The sequence below is a fragment of the Tetrao urogallus genome (assembly GCF_951394365.1).
Source record: "Tetrao urogallus genome assembly, chromosome: 16".
Lineage (NCBI taxonomy): Eukaryota > Metazoa > Chordata > Aves > Galliformes > Phasianidae > Tetrao > Tetrao urogallus.
Genome location: NC_136829.1, coordinates 9386068 through 9409763, shown reverse-complemented (window position 1 = coordinate 9409763; position 23696 = coordinate 9386068). Strand labels below are relative to the sequence as shown.

Below are 23696 nucleotides of genomic sequence, written 5' to 3'. Positions count from 1 at the left end.
CTCTCTCCCATTACTTGTTTGGGGAAAGAATTTGGAGACAGCAACATATGGAGCAAGTGGTGAGTATTTCCAGGGCCTGGAAAATGGGAGGGGGACACGCACCACATCCCGTTTGTCCCAGCTGTGTGCTCAGAGCGGATTTGGAGATTAAGGCCGTATGAGATCCCCTGATTTGTGCAGGAAATACTAAGAACAGCCGCTTCAATTAAAGAGAAAAAAAAAAACAACCAAACAGTGATTTTATGCAGAAATATCCCTGCTGCATTTTTAAGTTGGCGAGGACATAGGAGCAGTGTGAATTCTTTCTGCCCTCCGCAGCCCCATGAACCAGCTGATAGTTTGGGGATGTTCCCATTGTTATCCCAGGGGACATCACCAGCCCTGCACAGAATTGTTGGCAGTGATGTCACCTCATGGCCCTGCACACAGGCAGTGGCAGGGATCTCCCCGAGGTGCCACCTGCCTGCTGCAGGAGCCCACATTCCTTGAGCACTTTCCTAGTTAAAGAACCGACAGCAGATGAAGAAAACCTGTATTCATCAAACCCTGTCTGTTCTTGCCTGCAAATCTTCTGCATTTATTTCACTACTGAGCAAAAATCATCAGCTCCTTTCCACATCAGTCTCAAAAAAGTAAGGGATAAGGTCTGCTGTGAGGCATGGACCAGGCAGGTTGAGGAACTTTAGCTTCCTGCAGACCCACACCATGCTTGCAGGTGGAAGAAATGCACCCTGAGCTGCCACTGCCAGCACCTTTGGCATAAATTCCCTGCAAGTTTTAATCTGTGAGCCACAAAAGAAAAGGAAAATCAAACCACATATCCAACAGCCATCACTGGAAAAAAAAGAAAAAAGAAAAAAAAAGATTGCTCTCTATAAGGCAGTCCTGGTGACATTCACAACTGAACTACAGCAAACACAAGACCTGAGGCCACCCCTCTGCAGCACTGCCAGTGCTGCCTCGAGCGTCCCATGGCTGGGAACCCTCTCAGAGCTCCCTGCTACCCACACATGCCCCAAAACAACGCAGCCCCTCCGACCTCCCCTGCACATCAAGCACCAGCAAGGAGCAAAGCACAGACCTGTTGGAGCAGCTCGCCGGGAGGCAGTTTGGATCCTGCTACATTCTCAGACGTTGGGGAAGGAGCCCCAGTGCCTCGCTGCGCGTCGGCGTGCTTGGAGAGATCTCAACAGAGAAAGCTCAGTCCCAGAGTCAGTGCAGTTAAGGGAGGGGAGGGAGGGAGGAAGGAAGTGGGAGAGGGACAGAGATTCCCCCACCTCCCTTCTGCACCGTGCAGCAGAGCGGTGGCCCAGACACGTGGCTCGATAAAGCATGCAAGGAAAGCATGAGCCTGTGACTGTAAATCTCAATGAAAGGCACGGAGTGCTCGTGTTATCTCAGTGCTAAACCTCCATCTAGGAAGCTGCTTGCTGATTTCCTAGAGCGCAGCAAGAAGCTGTGCCTCCCACCCTCTGTCATGATCCCAGAGATGAACTCAGTCCAGTATTCACATCCCATTAAGTATTTCTAAGAGCCCAGCGCTTGTGCTGAAGGCCAATTGTGTTGCGTTTGGATAGGGGAATTAAGCACATCTGGAGGCTCTGTGAGGCCAGGAGCTGATTCATGAGCTGGAAAGCAAGCAGTGCCTGCAGACTTGACCTTTGGCTACACAACCCTGGAGAGCCAAGGCTTCATCCAAAACCTTTTGTCCTCACTGCCACGAATGGGACAATCAATAGTGGAGTTTTCTCCTCCCTGCTGCAGACTGGATTTGCAGGTAGATCTCTGGTGACTGCTGGCATCAGCCTTGCATGGCAACAGTGAGCTTCAGGAAATGTGCACTGCTCACTCTCCAGGAAATGGGCACCCTTGTGTTGAAGTGTTGGAAGGAAGAAAACCAAAGTTTCTAAATATTTTTGCACAATAAACAAACATTTAGTAGTTCACTGAAGATTTTCTTTATCATCTAGTAAAAGCTTTAAAGCGTCAGAATATACAAACCGAAGGGTAACACAAAAAGAAAACACTTAAATCTTGTTAAAATGAAGCATCATGCAGCTGGGGAGACAGAATTGGCACTGCCCTGCATTTAAATACCACAAACTGCCTCTCCTGTTGAACTGGAGTCCAGATTTGCAGCAGTTTACTGCAAAGCAAGAAGGTGAGAAACGAAAGAGCACGAATCTCCTATGCTTCATTCGCTTTCTAGGAAATTCAAAGCCAGAAAAATAATGGGACTGCTCCAGTGGTTATGCTTGTGTAGTTCACAAGGCTGTCCGCTTTCACTTAGGGCCTGGAAAGACCCCAGTGGGTTATCAGTGCAAACATCTTGCCTGGACCGTGCTCTAGGAAGCCTGTGCTCCAGCAGTGCTACCTCTCTGCACCAGCGTGAGAGAAGCACATCTCTCTGTATGCATAAGAAATAAGGCAGCCAGCTGTGCTGCAGTGCCTCACACCACATCTTCCAGGGAAATCAGCACACGTTTCAAGACAAATCAAAGTGACCGGAGGTTCAAAGTGATGAGCAGAGTGCTGTGTGAACTGGAGAGCAATAAACCTCCCCACGTTCTTGTTATTACCTGTATTCAAGCTTACATTCAAAGTAGGCTGTGTATGAGTGTTCCACACTGCCTGCAAGTGAAGCCAGGGCTGTGACTGTGACCCTCAGAGCCTGTCCCAGTGCTATCCAGACTCTCGTGTCCCAGTCTGTGCATGGAATCATGATTATACCCCATCCCAGCTACAGAATTCTCACTTGCTCTTGCTTAACTTAATGCGGTTGGTGGCTGCCAGCCCTCTAATTTGTCAAGATCTCTCTGCAAGGCCTCTCTGCACTCAAGGGCATCAACAGCTCCTCCCAGTTTCCTGTTGCCTGCAAACTTATGTAGTATACCTTCAAGTCTTGTATCCAAGACATTTATGAAAACATTAAAGATGACACTGGTTAATTAATTTAAGCATTAGTCGAAACTAGAGGCACAAGAAGAGCTACTGTAGAAGTCTTACCTTTCAAAAAACCCAGTTGGGAAGAGTAACCAGCCCAAAGAGTAGCAGGGTCCTATGGCTTTATTTACAAGGAAGCATATACATCACAGCTGATGGCACAGCTTGAGGAGCCATCTGGGAAGCTCATTGAGCTCGTGGTAGACTGCACAGACAGCTCAGGGGGGCTCAGACATGCTCATTTTCTTGGTATCAAACTTCTTGCTGCTCAGCAGCTTGCACCACCTGTCCTGCAGCCTTGGTGGGGTGGCTGGCTTGCTCCAAGACTTGGTTTCATCAAGTACTGAACTCTCCCACCAGCATTAGAAAGGAGTGGCAAGAGCTCAAGGTCAGCTAGAGGTGAAGATTTCAACATCATCAAAATCCAAAACTCACCCATTAGAACGTGTTTATTTGAAAACATGCTAAAATGCCTGACTAAACACGTCAGAGTGAAAGGCTGAGCTTGGTCCCTGCCCACAGTCCATCCCTACTTTGCAGTGCCCTCCTCCTCCACACGGTGGTGGGATGAGGCTCCTCCGTTCATTCAATGGCTTCCATGATTTCCATGACAAGAGTCCGGGGTCCGGTCATGATGAGGCTGCTGATGGTCTGATAGTCCAGATGCAAAACATACATGCCATTCACTGAGAAAACAAATTGGCACACCTGCAGGGAGAGGAAGGGCTGGTTACATTCAGCTCATGCCTTCAACAGCAGCTTCTGCTCAGGGCTGACTGCAGCCAGAGGCTGTATTGCCAATAACTGCAAAACCCTGCAAAGCCCAAAGCATCACCACTCTGTAAGCTCCCCTAATAATCACTGTGCTATAATCACTGTATCATAAAAAAAGAGACCAAAGGGATTTAGACTGAGCTAATGGAGAGAGAAGTTACTCGTTTATGAGCAGTGGTTCATTTCACAGATGGAAATGAGGCACAATAATAACATTTAGCAATTTGGTAGCAAATTAGATTAGGTGAGGAGAAACAAACTAGGCTCTGGAGCAAATGAAATGAACTCACACGTCTCCTTCCAACCCTGCCTGAAGCAAGAGTCACACTTCGCCTCTGAAGAACCCCATTATTTCAAATATCCACGTGGCTGCAGGGCTGTCAGCTTGTGGAAATCGCTCACTCACTGCTCTTCTTCTTACGAGGTAACTGAAACTCCATTTCTTTCATTCACTCCTAAATCCAGGCTTGCAGCTCTACACACAAAACCCATTCACGCTTAGATGCTGGGTCTAAAGAGATGTTCAAGACCTCCCTTTCTCACACCTGAGCCAGGAATATTGGGCACAACCTGGGGAGCCAAATCAAGGCATCAGTCTGAGGTTATTCTGCTCTCATGCACATGGGGAAAGAGTTCCATGCAGAACCACGTTGTTAAAAGCAGACAAACACAACCAGAGCACGGATCCACTTCTGCTGCAGAAGGTGGGATTACCATGGGGGATGTGTTCAGCCTGAAAGGCTCCAGCAGGGGACCAATCCTGCCCCGTGTCACTGCGAGCAGAGTACCTTCATGCCTGCAGCAGCAGCAGGTCCTCCTGGGTCCACAGCCTGGATGTGGCACGGTCTGCCTCCTCGGACCACAAAACCCCATCCCACAGCATCCCCCACGATCTGCAAGCAGAACAAAAGAACTTAGAACAAAGGAATGGGCTGGATAGAGGGGATGCTGCAATTCCTACTGATGCACGGAGCTCTGCTCACTATCCTAATTTCCATCTAGCGCAGGAGAGAAGACAAAAAGACCTTCACTCTTTGTTTCCAGTTGCATTAGCAATAGTTGTCATTACTTTGTGGTTTTCTCAGTCTGTCAGATAAAATGAGAGCATCCTTGGGCACCAGGAAACTTTCCATATCAGTTAAATACTTCTGCCACCTCCATGCACGACAGCTGAGGACAAACTGCTCTTGCAAATATTGGTTTCAAGGGCAGTCTTTGTTTCTCTTTTTAATCCTGGAGGTTTTTTCATTCACCTGTGCCAGAGTCTCTCACAGTATCCTTGGCAATGACACATCCCTTCTAATTTCCCCATTTCCTCCTCCATGTTCAGCCACGGGTAAAGATTGACTTCATTTTTCCACTCTGCGTTTGTGGAAGGTTTTTGAACACGTATCACCTGAAAACAGCACATAGGAGCCTTGGCACTCCTGGACTGTTCATTTCTCTTATGCCAACACGAAGTTCAGTGCAGGGTGTGCACCAAGAGCACACCAAGCATTTCCAAAACACAGGGACACTGTGCCTTAATGCAGAATTTGCAGGATGGGACCAGCCACTCCTAACCTTTCCTGTTCTGATCTCAGCTTGTCAAAGCAGTTTGCCTTAACACTGCAGCCATATGATGTGACTAAAGGAGAAAAAGAATTCTCGAAGGACTTTGCACATTAGCCATATAAATAAATAACAGCAAGTGCACAGCGAAGCAGAATGCAATGAGCCATGAAAGGCCCCAGCTGGCAGAGTTGAAGGGCAGGGCAAGAGCGTTCAGGAGGAGAACAAGTGGCACATCTTCATGCATGCCACACCAACCAACTGCTTTCTTTTCCTCATTCTTTCCCTCCAATTTCTGCAGCCTAGTTAACTTGGGGATCAGATCCAAACCCACCTGAGTCAAACCAGCATAGTGAGAGAGTCAGAAATAGCCAAGCACAAAAGGATCCTCAGGGCAAGAACTGTCCTGTGACATTCACAGCCCCCAGCCCAGGCAGGGCTGTTTTAATGTGATCCTACAGCTCTAGAAATAATGTGAAAAGCAAAAGCCCCAAACTAAGGGGCTTATTTTATTCATGACAGAAAGCCCATCATAGTAAAAGAAGAGCAGCCCTTGAATGTTCCCCCTTCAATTCTACTCCATCAGAAGCTGACAGAGCACATTAATATATCTTCTCTGCAACAGGAAATCAGAAGCTGAATAAAGCAGTGCAAAGGTGACATCTCCGTGACACACAGGATGAGTGTCAAAGTCCCAGCTGCCACAAGACCTGATTGAATCTACAGTTTGTGTGAAGTTGGCGATACAAAAATTGGATTTCTCCTGTCCAGGAAACATTTTCTTTCCTGGATATCCCTCTGATATATATTAAATTAAAGCAGAGGCCACAGCGGTCACTGCTGCTTTCAGCAACAAGGACGTGTGAAGACATCGACCCACTGAGACACACCATGAAGGAGCTGGGATGAGGTGACATGCAATCAAAGTTTCAATGCTGAGAGGTCAGAGCAGCAAAATGTGATCAAAGCAGAAAGTGATCAAAGAGAGATCGGTGCCATCAGAGCAGTGACACCACTCATGATGGTCACTTACTGTTAGCGTCTTCTTGACGTAGGGGGCCCCAGGGGACAGGAGCTCTTCATTGGTGACGGGTCTCTTTAACACTAGGGCAGAAGGTGACAGATCTGATCAGAATTGAGGGTTTCATACACTAAAGCACATAATAAGGCAGCTCATGCCCAAGGGAACAGATGCATCCTGTGTAGCAAAAAGGACAGTGCTGGAGCCCAGACCTGATTTGGGGTTGCACTCAGCCACAGGAGGGAAAACCAGAGTGGGAGTAATGCTGAAGTAGGGGTTGGAGTTTCCAGCGAGGGAAGTGATGCTGCTCCTCCGAACTGCTGAGACAACTTTGATCTCCTTGTTGGGCTGGACTGCAAAAGTCAGAAGTAACAGTTACCCAGGGAAGGAACAGATCAGTTTAGTAAACTTCCCACGGCAGCCTGACCCACATCTGAAGGATGTGCATGCACCAAATACAGCATTTGAGTTTAGGCAGAATAAAACTAGCCTTACAGAAGGACCAAGAGCCGAGCTGATGAGTTGTTTTTCCTGGAATGGGGAACTGTGATAGAGACTGCCACTGCACCATGACATCCACCAGCACGCAGGACATGTGGCTACTTCATAAGAAGTCTGGAGGAGCACCCTATGGTGTATGCTGGAGCTACACCTCAGCCCTGAGATGCTCTGGCAGCATAAGCCTCGGTTTCACACCCTTCAAATATGCAGAGACAGTTACCAGAGAGAAAGCTGGTGTTGCCTGGCTCTGGGTTGAGCTTGCGGAGGCAGAAGGGGCTGTCGGGGCTCTCAGAAAGAGCACGGGAGGAATTCTCACTGAGCAGCTCGGTGAGACGTCGCCGCCGTCGGAAGTTGATCCAGAACTGGTAGAGAATGTCAGAATCCAAGAAGTGGTGCCTGTTGGAGACTGGAGAGGACAAGAGAGGAAGGAGAGGCTGAGGGAGCGTGAAAGATGTGTAGCAAACATACCAAGCTATCTGGATGAATTGCTTTTAATGCTTCTGCATTATATTTTAGGGTTTTTTTTCTGACTGTTGGAGAATGCTTTGTGCAAAGAAGGAAGAGCAGCAGGGCCACCTCTCCAGGACATGCCATCCCATCAGTACATCACCAAGCTCCAGGAGCTCAGAGGGCTCCCTGCCTCACAGATGGAAAGCTGAAGCCCTGTAAGTGGGTGTGACCTGCAGCCCAGCTGAGCTCTGCAACCTCACAACCAGCCCTGGAAACTCAGGGTGAGGCTCAGCCCTGCAGCCCAGGTCTTTGAAGGACCGCAGAGCGACAGCTCAAATTGCAGCTCAAAGCCTCTGTGGGCAGTGGATTGCTCTGGCTTCAAAGGTCACCGGCTCCAAACATAGCACTAAAAGGCCCCGTTGCTATCTCTAAGTGGGCACTTGACCAGCACTTGTTGCATGCCATGAATGGGGATTTGTTCTTGGCATGACAGCTATGCTCATCGCTCGCTTCCCTTCCTCTCACCGTGCTGAATGATCCCGTGCTCCAGCAGCGCCTGGCCCAGCTCCACCGCTTCCCTCCGGCTCTCTGCTTCTCCCTCCTGCACCAGCCACTCCACCATCTCGCAGCCCAGGAACGCCCGCTGGTACTTCACCGAGTTCTCCTCCCTCACCTTCAGGATGGAGCCCTCCACGCTCACCAGCCTGGCAGAGGTGGGACAAGCGCCCGTGATGCCACGCAGCCCGAAGCAAGGATGAGAAGAGTGGGCAAAGCCAAATCATCGCTGCCTGCGAGCGGTGGGAAGGGAGGGCGAAAGGCACAGCTGCATTTACAGGTTTGTAAATCTTCATCCCAGCAGCGGGAGCAGAGGCAGAGGAATCAAGTTCGGCTGCAACCTCAGCAAAAGGCTACAGTGGAAAGCTAAGCAAGCAACCGAATGCGTGCCCAAATAACAGCTGGTCCAGATGGATGGGGAAGGTGCGTTGTGGTAAGCCCATGTTCATTCTGTGGCGTGGCGGAGCTGAACGCAGTGCCTCCACGAGAGGGTGCAGCAGCCTCAGCTGTAAGAATCTCGATGCTCTCCCATCCACTGCTGAGCAAAAGCGAAGTGAAAGCAATGCAGAGGGCACGGGGAAGTAGAAATCATGCCTGTATGAAGGACAGAAATCACACCTGTCCAAAGGACATCCCTGCGCATCCCCAGAGGTGTTCAAGGCCACGATGGATGGGGCCCTGGGCAACTTGATCTGGTGCCTGATTTGGTGGCTGGCCCACGGCATAGGGTTGGAACTGGATGATCTTTGGGGTCCCTTTCAGCCCAGCCATTCTATGGCTCAGGATCACAGAGCTGAAAGGCCCTGCTGGCCCTGTACCTGCTGGCTGTGCTGGGACACAAGTCCTAACAGGGCTGATGTGTGTGATTGATGACCCCAATCACACTGCTGCTCTATCAGGGAAGAAAAACCTCTGAGGATGTTAAATTGGTTCCCGAAGTTTTTGGGCCAATCAACTTCTCACTGTTGTAGAGTGGAGAGACAGGACACCACATCCATCAGTACTTGTTAGGTGACACTGTGCTTGTGGGGTAACTTTGAGTTAGGAAGCTTGCTGGGTGTCTGTGGGAGTGCTCCACTGATGGGCTTGGAAGGGGAGCAGGTATGGAGAAGGTGCATCAAAGCACGCATTAGTTCAGAGCTCAGCTCCTCTCCAAGAAAGAGTATTTCCCAGGGTTGCAGCATACAGAACAGAAAGAGACGAGTTTGCTGTGGTTCCAGCCATGAAGCAGCACAGCAAGGACAGCTGGCAGACCCAAGGCCTTGGGAAGGGACTCACGCACTTCTCGTAAAGGCTCTGTCCTCGCATGAACACCTTCACATCCTTGCTGAGGGGGAAGGTCCCGTCATCCTTGCGGAAGCGGTACAGCAGCTTGGCATCCTTGTAGTCCGAGTGCTCATCACAAACTGGAAGGAGGAGAGGAGGTCAGTGTATGTGGGACAGACAGAAGCACTGCACACAGGCTCAGCAGTGCGTTGTCCTTATGTTCTGCTATGGGAAACGTGCTGCGTCCCTCTCTATTCCTCTTGGACTGTGCTGCTGAGCCAGCATCTGAGCCTTCCGTCCCCAAATCAGACCTGCGCAGCTTCTGGGAGAGGTCAGCCCTATGGGAAAGCCCTTGGGACAGATTGACTTCAAGTTTACACTCTGACCCGGTCGCTAAATTGCTTCATTAGAATGGGAATTTTGCCATGTGTAAGCAGACTTGGAGGAGAGGGAAAACAACCTGACATCACTGCCTCCAAACCTCCACCAAATCATCTCCATCCCTGCCAAAAATACTTGTGAATTACAATGTGTAATGACATAATGAGAAACTTTTCCCTACCATTTTGTGCCAAATCACTTGTATGGCAAGCAGACCTCAAGAGTTTTTCCTGCAGCTAGGTGCATACAACTGGGATAAAAACCCCAGCTTGATATTTACCTTGGAGATGAGAGTGGTCTATAAAAGCATGGTTATTAAATGCCTGCAACATTCAGCAGGAAAATACTGGGGATGCTGTTTTGAGATAAACTTGGCTGGAAGAGATGACTGTACAACAACTTGACTGAAATGAAATGAAAATAAAATGAAACATTATGGTCCAGTTTTCAAATAAGTCAGCCTTGCAAATATGATTTGAATAAAATTCAAAAGATAGATTTCTTTTTTAAAACTTTACCATTTGTTCTTCTGAGTAATGTTTCATTCTCCTTTTGGTGACAAACTCAAGGCTAAGACCCATCAGAACATCTTGAGTTCAGAACTCCTCCTGAGCAGTTGTGTTGGTGGGAAGCCAGGGCACCAAAGCCTGAGACTCACTAGGCAGAAGGCAGGGTGAGGTGGTTGTTTTAGAAGAGAAAGCTTGGATCCCCTTAACTGAAAGGAGCAGTGATTCAGATAGCATGGGGTGATAGTTGGGAAATAAGCACACAGCCTTGACAGACAGCACCCATAAGAATCATACAGAATCATAGTTAAAAAAGCCTGGGTTAAAAAAAGACCACAATGCTCATCTCATTTCAACCCCCTGCTATATGCAAGGTCACCAACCACCAGACCAGGCTGCCCAGAGCCACATCCAGCCTGGCCTTGAATGCCTGCAGGGATGGAGCAGCCACAACCTCCTTCAGCAACCTGTTCCAGTGCGTCACTACCCTCTGAGTGAAAACATTTTGCCACATGGAGACCAATTTCAATGCATTTCCAGCATGTAGTTGAGCAGCAGCTCGAAGCATATCAGCCCTTTAAAGGCAGCACAGAGCATCTGCATGGAATAATTATGGTCCTTCTGGATACCAGTGGAGAGGAGGGCAAACAGCATAGGCAGCCAACTGCAAGGCATTCAGCAGACAGTCCCGTTTCCATAGGACCAACAACAACTTATGGTCCCACAGCAAGCTGGAAAACCTGCTTGTGTGTTCTGCAGGAGCAGGAGGGACATGCCCATGATAAGCAATCAATCCAGCTCTGGCAGCCACGTCCGCACAGGTTTAGCCAACTAATGGGCTTATTGGAAATTGTTGGCTGGAGAGATGGAAAAATAATCAGTCTGAAGTGTTAATGGTTAACAGAGAAGTCACTGCTTCAGTGCTATGCTTTTGTGGTAAATCACAGCCGCAGAGCTGATTTTGAGTCAGGGCAGCTTAATGCAAAGGGCATGAAACCCAGCAAGGAGTAGATGGCAACAGAGTGCACTGCAATGATTGGAGGAGGCTTACGCTGATCGCTGCAGAAGAGGGCAGAATTCTGTGACTGTCACCTGCTTCTGTCTCCTTGGCTCCAACCAGATGGCCACCATGTCCCAAAGACCTGGGTTCGGGTTTGCAAGAGATAGCAGCCAAGGGTGGCAGCTCAGCCCCCAAAACTGCCTACCAAGGGCAATGTAAAAGCTGTTTTATTCTTTTGGTAGCAAAAGAAAAACCTAAAAATCAAAACCAAAACCATTTTGGCCTAAAGCCCTAAGATCTCTTTGGAAAACCTTGTTTAAGATATATCTGAAGAAATCTTCACTGCAACTGAAAGCATTTTCATTAAAGCACCTCTGCCCTTGCTTGTCCAAGCAGAAGATGCACTGCCAAAGGCAGGGGCAGGGCAGAGGGAAGCAGCCCCAGCTGTGGCTGAACATCTGTGCATCTTCCCGAGTGCTTGGCTGAAGGCTGAACATAGAGCCCAGCTGCAAGGCTGTGCCTCTGCTAGGCACAAGCAGAGACTAGACCAGTGGTCGTCCCCCGGGGATGCACTGAGAATGCCACACACCATGGTGGATGATGTAATGGTCCATCAGCTTCTGCATCAGGCGGATGCCCGTCTCTCGATCTGGGGCTTCCTTGTGGTCAATCAACCAGTCCGTGAGCTCCTTCGCCACGAAGCAGTTGGGGTAAGTTCGGAGGTGGTAACGCCTGTCCTTAATGAGCTTTCCATCATGCAGGCGAAGCCTGGAGAGAGAAATGGGCACAGAGCACAGCTGGCTTGGCATGGACATCTCAATTCAATAGCCCAGCCCAGCCTGGAGAATCTACCGATGAGTTGGGACTCCTGGAAACACCCAGTCATTTAAAAATTATGTGTAACCTCTTCACTTTTACAAACTGCATCAATCCATCCCCAAGATCCTCTTTTCAGCGTCTCCTGTTCTCCCACTACCATTTTGTGCACTTTGTAATTGTCTGAACCGGACTCACTTTGAGCCATGCATGACTTTGTGCTCGAAATAAGCCTCTAAAATCAGCTAACCAAAGGGCCAAAGTACAGGAAATAATAATTGTACGCGTTTCTGTCATCTTGCATGGCTCTGTGCCTAATTTTCCTCCCCATGTCTATGGAAGCAGGAACATCACTGCCTCCAGGACAAGGGCTGGATGAGAGCACTTGTCCTTCCAACAAGGACAAATGCCAGGCAGATCTGTGCTCTCCTGTGTTCCTGTACACACTCACCCACAGCACACGTGAGCACACTGATCCAAATCACACACACATTAGTTCTAGCTCACCCAGACACAGCACTGCCTTCAGTCCATCAGCAGTCCTGGCATTTTCTGGTTCAAACTGGGACAGACTGGGGCAGAGTTGGGCAGAACTACAAGTGTCCTGTCCTGAGCACCCTGATGTTATGGCTCGTCTGTAGCTCTGATGGAAAGATACATAAGAAGGAAGGCTGCTCAGGTGGGCACGGCTTTGGCTTTTCAAAGGACTTTTACAGCCAATGAAGCCACAGAGCACAGAGAACTTTTGTGTCCCGGCCAAAGCCAACGCAGCCTACAAACTCCTGTCCTGTAGTCTTTGCTGTTCCCAGAACACCAACCCTGGAAAGTGCCCAGTGCATGCAGCAGACTCAGAGAGATGTTTAATTAATATCTTCTCTGTAACTCCAGGACATTTCTGCTTTCCAGTTATTCATTTCAGCTCACAGTTTTGCCCCTGACTGGTTTATTTTACAAAGGCATTAATCACAGCAGCATTTCTTTAATTCCTCAACTCCTTTTGTTCTTTTTGAAGAGGTTCTGTGTACAGCACAGCGTACGTGGTGCAGCCTGTTGGACAATAGCTTTAGGTACCGTACAAGAAGCAATAAACTCACTGACATCTATTGGATAATAATGGATTATCCTCCAATATAAGGATTAATTAGGGTCTCAAAAGTGTTAAGATAAAACCTCTGTTGAATGAAAACGTCCTAAGTGATGGCTGCAATTAGTGCTTGGGCTACTTCAGGCCAAGTTCTTAGCAGTATAGGTCCAGACCTTTCTGGTAACCCCCAGAGAAACACAGCAGGATGTGACAAAGCAGAGACACAAAGAAAGCAATGCAAATGGTGAAACCCAGCGTGCCACGCAGAGCCAGCTCCTGGTTCCGCCTTGACTGGCCTCCTTCAAACACTGAGCTCTGCGTCAGCATCTTACTCTCCTTACCAGGAAGATTCATTCCCACAAGTAACCAACAGATATTCTGCATATTGATTTTACCTGAAGAGAACAGCTTACCCTACTGCAGACAGTTGCCTGCTATTTTTACAGTTTTGAGCTCTTTTTCCTTCCATTATTTTACTGTGCACCCTCCAATGCAATCACACCTGGACAGCTGCCACCGCAAGCAGAGAGGCTCCTTCTCCCCACCCAGACAGCATCCCCCAGTGCCAGAAGTGATGAGCAGGCCTTTCTGATGTATTTTATTTCCCTAGAAACCAACAAGTGGGATGCCACTCTAGAGGAATGTTTGTTGAAGATAGGAACTGTTTAAGCAAGAGCCATCCATTACTGTTAAGAGTTTGTAGAAGTCTACAAGGACCACATGTGTATATATTTATACACACACACATCTTGACACTTAATGACACAGACCATAATCACACGAGGCAGTCTAATGCAATCTATCACCATGCTGGGACAACGAAGCCAGTGAAATGATAATTGTTTCATAACCATGCTTCAAAATAAAAAAAATGTTAAGGAAGAACATGTAATGCAATATTACGACTCTTCTACATGCCAAAACCTTTCCCATTGTACCTATTGCTAATTCAAAAAGACAAAAAAATGAAATAAAATGCTTGCTGGAACATGACAATCAGCTGTTGTGAAACACTCCTAGTCTGGCACACCCGCTCTCTGCTAGCACATGCTCTTGCTTTGGATGGGCAGCACTGGGGAACCAACTCGTTTCTTTGTCAAGGTCACTAAGAAGACATCTTTATTCATCTCATTCATCCTGCTTAACCTTGCTGAAAGCCAACAGCTTCCTCTCATTGGAAAAGGAGCTGGGTTTCCTGCATGGCAGCTGGACAGCTGAACCTTGGAGCCTCCCGTAATGATAGAGCTCTCAAGGATGTGAACACAAGGCTGCATTCCCACAGCGATTAAATACAAATGAATGACCCTGAAGGCACATCATCCAAATGATGTTTTCCTATCTTTAGAGGAAGATGAAAAATCATAAAGCTGAGTGCTCAGTAAATGGAAGAAACAGTCACAAAAGCACCCCTGCTAAATAGCTGCTGGAGATGAACACTGATGCAAAACAACTGCTGCAAAACTCAGCTCGCTGCTCTCCCATGTCTACAAGAGCACAAAGGCTTTAGGAAGGGGAGAGCCCTGGATGCACAAGGCAGCCCACCCAAAGCAATACAAAATGCAGTCTTATTTTCCCTTTTCTATTTAAAAGCACAAATAGGAAAACAGGACTTAAATCTCAGAAAGCAGTTCCAGCAAGAACAGCTGTACATTCCAGCCTTCTCTTTCACCGGTGCTAAACAATGGAACAGTAGGCTTCCTAAGATCATTCTGATCATGTAGTGTGATCTGAACATCAGCCCAGAGAAGGTCCCCAGGGACCACCACATCAGGTACCCACAGTTCCAAACAGAGGTACAAACCAGGACCCATTCAGCCCTGCATCTCAAAGCGAGCCCAGTGCATCAAAATCTTCACACTCTGCTGAACAGCCTTACAATCTGAGCATCCAAATAAAAGCACTCACCTGGACAGCACCTGAAAGCACTGTTCTGTTCTTTGTAGGAAAAAACTTTCCTTCTCTCCCTTCCTTTTGCCCAGGACATGAACTTACTGAGATTTCCTTTCTCAGAGTGATTAATGCAGCTTAGCAGAGTTAGTGGCGAACATCTGGTTCACCTGACAGTAATGAATCCCCAAACTGCACCCAAGGACCTGCCTGTACTTGAGAAACCCAGGTTACAGAGGAGAGTGAATTCAAAGAGCAGCGGCTGCTCCAGAGCACTTCTGTGCAGATCAGCCATTTGTTGCAATTACTGGGGCCTCTCTTACAGAATGCCACCCAGGAACACTCACCACTCAGTAAAACTGAGGTGACTTTCACGCCAGATTTTACAACTGAAACACAAAGACCGACAGCAGAAGATGCAAGGAATGCCTGACACAGCAGCCCTGCAAACACAGCAGTGACTGAAATGGAAATTAATACTTCCATCTTTCTGGGGAGAGGCTCGAGACCCAAACTCCTCTCCCACTGATTTCTTTGGGATGTGTTTGTTCCCTGCCACCCCCAAGAAGCATTTCCTCACCCCTCACTTGCGCAGCTATTTCTGGCTGGGAAATGAGTCCTGACACTGAACAGACTTCATGCTGCAGCCAAAACAAACTGAGAGGGATTTGCAAACTTGCTAGCAAGCCAAAGAACCATAAAGACAGAGCAAAGGTTTGTTTGGCTGGATACAATAGCGAGGAGGCAGGGCAGGAAGCAGGGAACAGGGAAAACAAATGGTTGAGATTTTCTGTAGATGCAAGAGCTGATCAAGGCACATTGAGTGTGTGTAGGAGAAGGCTACAAGGCCGTCTCACACAGCACCTTGATTCCTTCTCCTTGGGCAAGCAAAGAAGCACAGTGCATTTAGTTCTGCTCAGTCCTTCCCTCAAACAACGTCATCCAGCTCCCTGCCTCAGTTTCCCCATCACTACTGACCCAACTGACCTTAGGAAGATTCACATCACTGCTTCCACTCTAACTGCCAGGCTGAAGAGTCCCCCAAGGACAGGCAAAGGACTCAAGCACTCAGTGCAGTGCTCACCCATCCCTCATTCCCCTTTCAGTTAGCCAAGCTTGGCAGAACCCAGCTCTCCACCTTCCTCCCCAGCAGCAATTTGCAGCCTTTCTGTGCAGGGAATAAGCTCCCACCCCAACCCAAAGCAGAAGGATGCAGTTGCTTCATGCCATACCATGAGCAAACAATTGCATGCTTCCATCCCTGAGCACTCCAGGACTTTTTACTGACATTTTACCTATCACCTGCAAAGCACAAGTGAAGAGCAATGCAGCTGTGCTGGATAAAGGCCACCTGCTTCTCTCTAACATGGAGTAGGAGTGCTTGGAGAGAGTAGCTCTGGGGCATGAAACAGCTGAGGCCGCCCAGCTCTGCTCCTCACAGCACTGTGTTTGCAAAACAGCATTTGCCAGCACTGTGCTCCTGGGTGCAATGGCCCCAGCTCTTCACTGAAGGCCACATCGTTGCCCTTGCTTGCTCACTCTTTGCCATTTTAACGGACAGCTCAGTTATTTTACTTTCTCTCTGCATACCTACCCCCCTTTTTTTGGCCATAGAACCCATTTTAACCCTCAGTTACCCTGGATGAGTACAGAATTGAAAATACAAATGCAAATGCACCTGCCCTGCCCGCAGCACACAAAAAGCCACAACTTTTTATCTCTTGCACTGAGTTATTGAAACAAAGCAACCCAGCCTTCGATCTGATGCTGCTCTTCTGTATAAGAAAGTTAAGCTCAATGTTTAAGCCTCATTTGCAACATGAATTGTGAATGGTGTGAAGGTTTGATGCAGCCCATCCCTGGCACCAGCTCTTTCCCGTTTACTATCAAACAAACAAACAAACAAACCAGATGTAATTTCTGGAGCCAGGAAAGCAACAATTTAGAAAGACAGCGGAGATGGAGCTGACCTTGATGGCGCTATTAAATTCCAGCCACCTTGGCCATGGGCTGTGTATTCAATATGCAGTTCTAGTATTTAGCTGGGAATTATCAGTCCTTGATATGGTGCAGATAAATAAAGCTGAGGTTGATGTGACTCACTGAGGCTGGACAACATAATGACACAGAGCTAACTTTGGGAATCTGGTGCTAGCAAACATGGACTCTTTATGTTACTCGAGGATGTATTTTCTAGTTATATGTTTCATAACAGAACAGAATGGCTCGAGATACAAACAAGCAAACTGCTCGAGAGCTGGAAAAGCCTTCAGGCACACACTTGAGAGCAGTTCTGGTATTGTGACCCCATCCACACAAGGAACACATTCTCAGTCACACCGGTTTTGTTGCACAGCAGGGTGCGTTTCTGCCTTCCTAAGAATAAAGCTTAGAAGTAGTTTGAGAACCAGGGCCATAAAACAGCAGAAGTGCCCAAAGGTAGCTTTCAAAACAAAAACCCTTTGTGTCGTGTTGCCCTGCTTCAGGCATGTGGCGTCCAAGGGACAACTCTGCAGGGCGGTCCCCATCCCTGCTTCAGGCTCTGAGTTCGGGGCACCTTGGGGAAGTTCTTGCTCAAGGACCAAGCTTTGAAGCCGTGTTAGCGCAGAGCCCAGGCTCAGCCCTACCTCAGCTGCTCTCCGGCGATCATCACCTCCGCTCGGTAGTGCTGCTCCGTCGCTCTCTTCTTCAGCGCTCCGCTCAGAGGCTCCATGCCGGGCTGCGGGCGGCTGCGGGCCGGGGGCACCGCGCAGCCCATGTGGTGCGGGTTAAGGGGAGGTGGGGGGGGTTGTGCCCGCGGTGCGGCGGCCGGGATGGATGCGGGGAGGATGCCGGGTCCCGCTCCCCGCCCCTCCGAAGCCGGAGGAGGAGCGTTGCAGCAATCCGGTTTGCCGCTGCCCCGCGGTGCGGCTGGCACGGAGCTCTGCCGGCTGCGCGCTTCAGTTTGCGGCAGGACGGACAAAGCCGAGCAACGGCAGCAGTCCTTTCTTTGCGCTGCACCTTTCCTTTATTTGGTTCCAGATGAAGCATTCCCCAGCATAACTCACACCACGCGCCGGGATCTGGCTCCCAGCCCCTTACCTGGGTTTTTCCTTCTCACCTTCTGGAAAACAGGCTACGAGCAGCTTGGCTCCTTCTTTGTAGCAACCATCATAGGGGTTTGGTGGGAGAGCTGAACCCAGGTCTGAGGCTCTGAGCACAAGAAGGATGCATTGCTGCTGGAGTGGGGCCGGAGGAAGGCATGGGGATGCTCAGAGGGCTGCAGCAGCTCTGCTGTGAAGGCAGGCCAAGAGCTGGGGGTGTTCAGCCAGGAGGAGGCTCCAGGAAGACTTCGTTGTGACCTTTCAGTATTCAAAAGGAGCTTAGAAGAAGGAGGAGAGTGACTTTTTACATGGGTAGATAGTGATAAAGCAAGGTGGAATGGCTGAGAAGTCTTTAAGGTCCCTTCCAACCCAACCATTCTGTGATTCTATGAATAGAAGAGCTGGCACTGACCAATCTGGGACTGTACCAAGGCCAAGCTGTTTGTCTGTGTGATGCTCCTGGCTTTGGCCATTGCATCTGTCCCAGACACTCATTCCTGCCTCAGCTTCCACAGCCATTTCCATTACCTGAGATTTTTCTCTGTTTATCTTGCAGTGATAGCACCAAGTAAATAAGCAGAGGAACTGGGATGTGGAAGCTATCAGTGCCATCAGTTGCATGTGCAACTTATTTCCATTAGTGAGACCCAGAGTGCAAGCTGCTGGCTGGGGAAGAGGGCAGAACTCAGAAATGCGAAGGAGAGAAGAAAGGGGAAGGAAATGATATCAGCAAAGGGCGTTCCAACTCAAAGCAGCAGTAAACTCTGTCCATCTCCCTTTCCTTAAGGGCCCACCTGCCTATTGTTTAAGTAGCAGGATGCTCTGTGCCCACAGCATCTTCATTACCTTTCCTGACCCCTCTCCCATGAGCAAATCCCTAAGACGTTTCCCTTTTGTCACAGAGACCTATGAAGAGAGATTTCAGATGATGACACCTGGGCTGCCCCCCAACACAACCCTCCATCAGGTTTTCATCACTTCACACAACGACTTGTCACACTGCACCCATCCTTCGCCCTGAGCAGAATGTGAGCTCTCTGCAGAGGGTCCCACCAGCAGCAGTGCCCCTATGCCAGCTCTGTGAGCACACTGCCTATTTTAGGAGAGGGCCAGGCTGGAAATTAGGAAGCATTTCTTCTCTGAAAAGCACTGATGCAGTGGCACAGCTGCCCAGGGGGTGGTGGGACCACCATCCCTGGAGGTGTTCCAGAGCCATGGAGATGTGGCATTGAGGGATGTGGTGAGGTGAGGTTGGACGTGGGGATCTTAGAGGTCTTTTCCAACCTCAATGATTCTATGATCTTCACCTCCCCAAGCTGACAGAGGGAAGGCAGAAGAAGATGCTTCTGCACATAGAGGTGGGGGCAGAGCGAGGATGGAAGATCTGACACGGGATGCAGGCGCCTGCAGCTGTGTTCCCCCAGCTCTGTGCTGACCAAGGAGCAGAACAAGCCCCAGCCACAGCACTGCTGTCCAAGGCAAACAGCAGCATTCAGGGCTGCACCAACAACACTGCTTCTATCCCAGCCCTCTCAGACATCCCCTCTCCCAAGTGTGGGGGAACACAGGCTGCCCTTGTATGCCTTGTGCAGGCTCAACCCACAGCCCAGTGCCACACCGACGCACTGCTGCCAGTGAGCAAATAGCCCAGCCTGGAGGAGCAGCTGCTGCCCATTAGCACAGCAGTTCCAATGTCACACCCTCCTGATTTCACGGCCCCAAGGGTCACCAACTCAGGTGCTGTTAAACCTACTGCGTTGATCCCCATGACTTGGATTCAGTTTAGCAAAAAGGGGATTCATAGCCAAAAGGTCCAACAGAGGCTGAGAGGTTTGGGCAGATGTATCACATTCTGCTGGTGGAACATGAGCCCACTGGTCAGCAGTTTCTTATTAGGCAGTTATAAATCTAAGCTGGAGATTTCACGTCATCAAGTGTTCTTCGTTTGGCTCCAGAAAACAAGTGAGGATATGTTAGGGCAAAAGATAGTGCTATTTTTCAGTGTAAAGACTGCTAACCCCAAGCAATGAAAGTAAAGAAAGGAAAAGCAGACTGCGTGGCTTCAAAACAGCCACTGGAGGGATCTTTTTGGAGGGATCTTTTGAAATCGCAGCTCAGGGTTCTCCAAAAAGTACAAAGAATTGAATCCTATCTTGCAAAAAAGAAAACAAGCAGTACAATCCTACCAATAAGCCACCAAAACCAAGAAAGCAATGAAAAGAAACCTAAAACCATCCCACAGTTGCATTGCTTCACGGATCCACAGCCATAATGGAACATCAAACACCGACAGGTGTAACAAACTGATGAATGGTCTCATTAAAAATAAAGACAACAAAGCAAAACAAAAACAAAACCCACACAAATTAAAGCAGAGGACAGAAAAACCACTCCTACACAGCGCCATGTGGAACCTGCATCACCTCCACTTCCCCATTCCTCACCAGCTGCCAGAAGGAACCTTACAACTTCAATAGCCCTTAACTTTCACCCTCCAGCACCAGTGCTGGGTATGAGGATTCAGAGCAGGTCTGACAGGTTTGGCTCTGCTGCTCACCTTTGGGTGAGGCTGTCATTGCTGTGTTAAGCTGGGAACTGCAGAGCACAGTGACAGGGACACGAACCCACCTGATCCCTCCTTGGGGTCAGAGGGATGCGTGCCACGAAGGCTTAGCACAGCGTGAAAGTGCAAGGTGGGACAGGATGGGAGAGCAGCTAAGCAGACACAGCAGAACCAAACATCGCCCTGCACTCAGCTGCTCAGCGCTCCCTTACAGCCAGGTTCCTTCTGCAGCCAGGCATGGGGACGCAATTCCCTCTAGAGGAAGGAAGGGGAAGTAAGCATCCCCTCGACCTGCGCTGAGCCATCAGAGCAGCTGAGCCCATTGCCCTTCTGTGATCCATTCCGCTCTCCATTGCGAGGTCTGTGGCCAACCCAGAGATGCATCACAGCGTGGGCAACAAGTTTAGGTCTCCCCAGTGGTTTTAGGTTCAGATTTTATTCTTGCCTGCACTGCAGAGCCTATGTTGAGTGGTGAAGTCCTGGTGAGGATTAAATTTGCCATTTAAGCACAGCGCATTGCAGCTGGGTACAGGGAATTGCTGCAGTCAGCAATGGTTTAGCATTAAACGTGGAGGTTGGTGGCCCTGCATGTGGCAGGGGGGTTGGAGATTCATGATCCTTGAGGTCCCTTCCAATCCTGGCCATTCTGTGATTCTGTGAAACCCGTGAGCAGAGTTAAAGGGGCAAATCCTGCAGGAAGGGCAACAAGCTGACGTGCAACGAGCACAGGTTGCTGTGAAGAAGTGAATTTCTATTTCAGCATTGATCACAACATCCCACATACAGCCCAGCACACTGACTGACATATGTATCAGACTTTCATGGCAGGAGTGCAGAAAATACTGTACGCACAAGAGAGTTTGGGTCCACGTAGTCACAACTGAACATTCACTGGAGGTAACTTTAGCAATCCTGCTGTTATTAAGCAGTGGTACTTCAATCAGAAGTGGGCCAATTTTATCTGTTTTTTTTTTCCCCTGGAGAGACACACTCCAGCCTTCCTGTGTTTCCTGGCAGGAGCTGATTTATTTCTTTACCTGCTGCAATGTTCTGCAGCTTCAGCAGGGCTGAGCAGCCCTCCGAGGGAGCATGACTTGGCAGTGCTTAAAGGGAAATACAAGGGAGGGTTGCAAACTGCAAGGAGCTGATAGCACTGCATCCTCCTGCTTGAGCAGCAGCCACGCTACTGAGATACGTGGTTTGATCCATCACCCAAACAGAGCACCAGTGACTCACTCAGAGGAGGTGACTTTTCTTCCCCTGCACTGCTGATAGGATGCAGCTTCTTGCAGAATAGCTGGAGCCAAAGCAGACGAGCAATGAGTGTTGGCCTATGTGTGAGACAGTGACTTACAGATGATGGACAAAGGTGCTGCAGTTAGGTTGGATCTTTAGGTTTTACTGCTTTCCAATGGGACAGCTCCGCTTCACTTCTCCTTATGAAAGACTTTTTGTTTCACCCACCAGCCCCATCCTGCTCAGAGCAAGTACTGATGCTTTTTGTGGCATTCACGTGCTTTCAGAACCCCCTGTGCAGCCAGCACATCCCACTGCTCACAGCGGGAAGCTCTGCATCCCACACACACAGAGCACTGCAACAGGAACAGACGCAGCACATCGCTGGGATGGTGACAGTGCAGCCACCCAACCCACTGCCCACTTTTCTGGGGGAAAGCCAATGCAATTCCTCCCACAAGTCAGCAGGATTGGATCCTTCTGCCATTTACATAAAGCTCAGGGTACAAAGCACAGACACACCCCCATGGCTGGCTGCTTAATGGAGGGGACTGGAATCTGAGTGTGAAGCATGGCCACCAGCTGAAGGATGAGCCAGAGGAACCTGGCAGCTTGGGAAGACAGACTATAAGAACTACCTCTTCTCCTGCAGTGTGTTTGTAAGCAAGCTGTTAAAATAGTGCCTACAGAAGTACGTGCAACCACTCCAATTTGTATTTTGTAGCTCACTTTAAAGATGCACACAATGTTGTTATTAACTATTCCTAACACAAGTTCTTAAATTGTTCTTTAAAGTGAGACTGTGAAACCCATGAAATACAGGACACAGATGAGGCACCTGTTGTGGTCTCTTACAGCAACACAGGCATCTTCCTTTGTCCTTCATCACCCACAGCAGAGAATGTGCAAAACACCGACACCATTACACTGCTAACATCAGATATTCTGCTCCAAACAGACATACTGGCATTGACACAGTACTTTGCTTGCTCCTTAACTATGAAGTACCCTATTTTGAGTCCATTCTGTGTTGCTAACCACAGTAAGACCAGCTTCATTCAAAAGCCATGCAGTGACGCTGATGGAAACCAATGACTTTTCCCAAGGTTTTTAAAAGCAATGGAAGTTTCCTGAAAAAGGGCTTCACACTGCTCTGCTCCATAGCTCTTTGCTTTATTATAATGCTCTTTAAAAGATGACACTGCAGTTCAAGTCTGGTATCACTCTACAGAACAATGAATAGCGTTCACTGAAATTGCCATTCCTGTGAACTTCACATGAAACACATCAGGAAAATTAAAGATACAGCATTCCAGACTGACCAGGTTTCTGCTGGCCTCAATAATGAAAAATGGCTCTACAATGAGAGATCACCGTGAACCGTTACAATCAAACTCTAATGATGTGCATCATCGTGTTTCTTGATTTCTGTTTAAGTCACTGATTGCTCAATCCACCATTAATAGAATTTAGAATTGCCAAAGTAGAGGGAGAACTGAAATACCGTGGTTGGCTGTCAGCTATTTCCAAAGACCACTGTATCTTTAAATGCATCCTGGATTAAACAAGAAACGTTTTACCTACACTTAAGTTATTGCACAGATCATCACACTCATAAATACATGATGAACCCATGGAATGTTACATGTCTGCCTGGGAAAACAAAAGAAGCATTACCCTTCAGGTCTCAGCACCAGGAATAGCTGGCCAAGCACTTCTTGAACACACAGTGATTGTTAGGAGGCACCAAAACACAAGTGAAATGTTTGAAAGCAATCCCCAACTCTACGATGAGCCTCGCTTTCTGCCTGGGAACGCTCTCTTTGGAAGCAGCACTCAGCCTGAACATCTCAATGTTTCTCTGATTTCAGGCTACCTGGTGGAATCCAACTGCTCTGTGCCTTCCAAAGTTAAAGCTGTGCAAAGGAAACTGCTATCTACCACTGCAATGTCTGGTTGTTCCAGCTGCAATTTCAGCCACCGCTGGAACTCCCCTGGCAGTTTGCTTGCATGACTCAGAACTGTTAATAACTGACGTGGGATTGAAAGGAAAGTGATGTTCACCTATCAAAAAGGCTC

At 48.7% G+C, this 23696-nt stretch overlaps 1 protein-coding gene across 1 annotated transcript; it reads right to left on the bottom strand.

Annotated features, from left to right (window-relative positions):
- Window positions 1–3525: 3525 nt before the first annotated feature.
- Window positions 3526–17493, bottom strand: LOC306952581 (DEP domain-containing mTOR-interacting protein-like; the record flags this gene model as incomplete). The annotated part of the gene is made up of 9 exons (XM_079543299.1): window positions 3526–3651; window positions 4506–4610; window positions 6302–6372; window positions 6502–6642; window positions 7011–7196; window positions 7766–7944; window positions 9078–9201; window positions 11538–11716; window positions 17363–17493. 9 exons carry the CDS (start codon window positions 17491–17493, stop codon window positions 3526–3528), a joined length of 1242 nt encoding a protein of 413 aa, XP_079399425.1.
- Between the last annotated feature and the right edge of the window lie 6203 nt (window positions 17494–23696).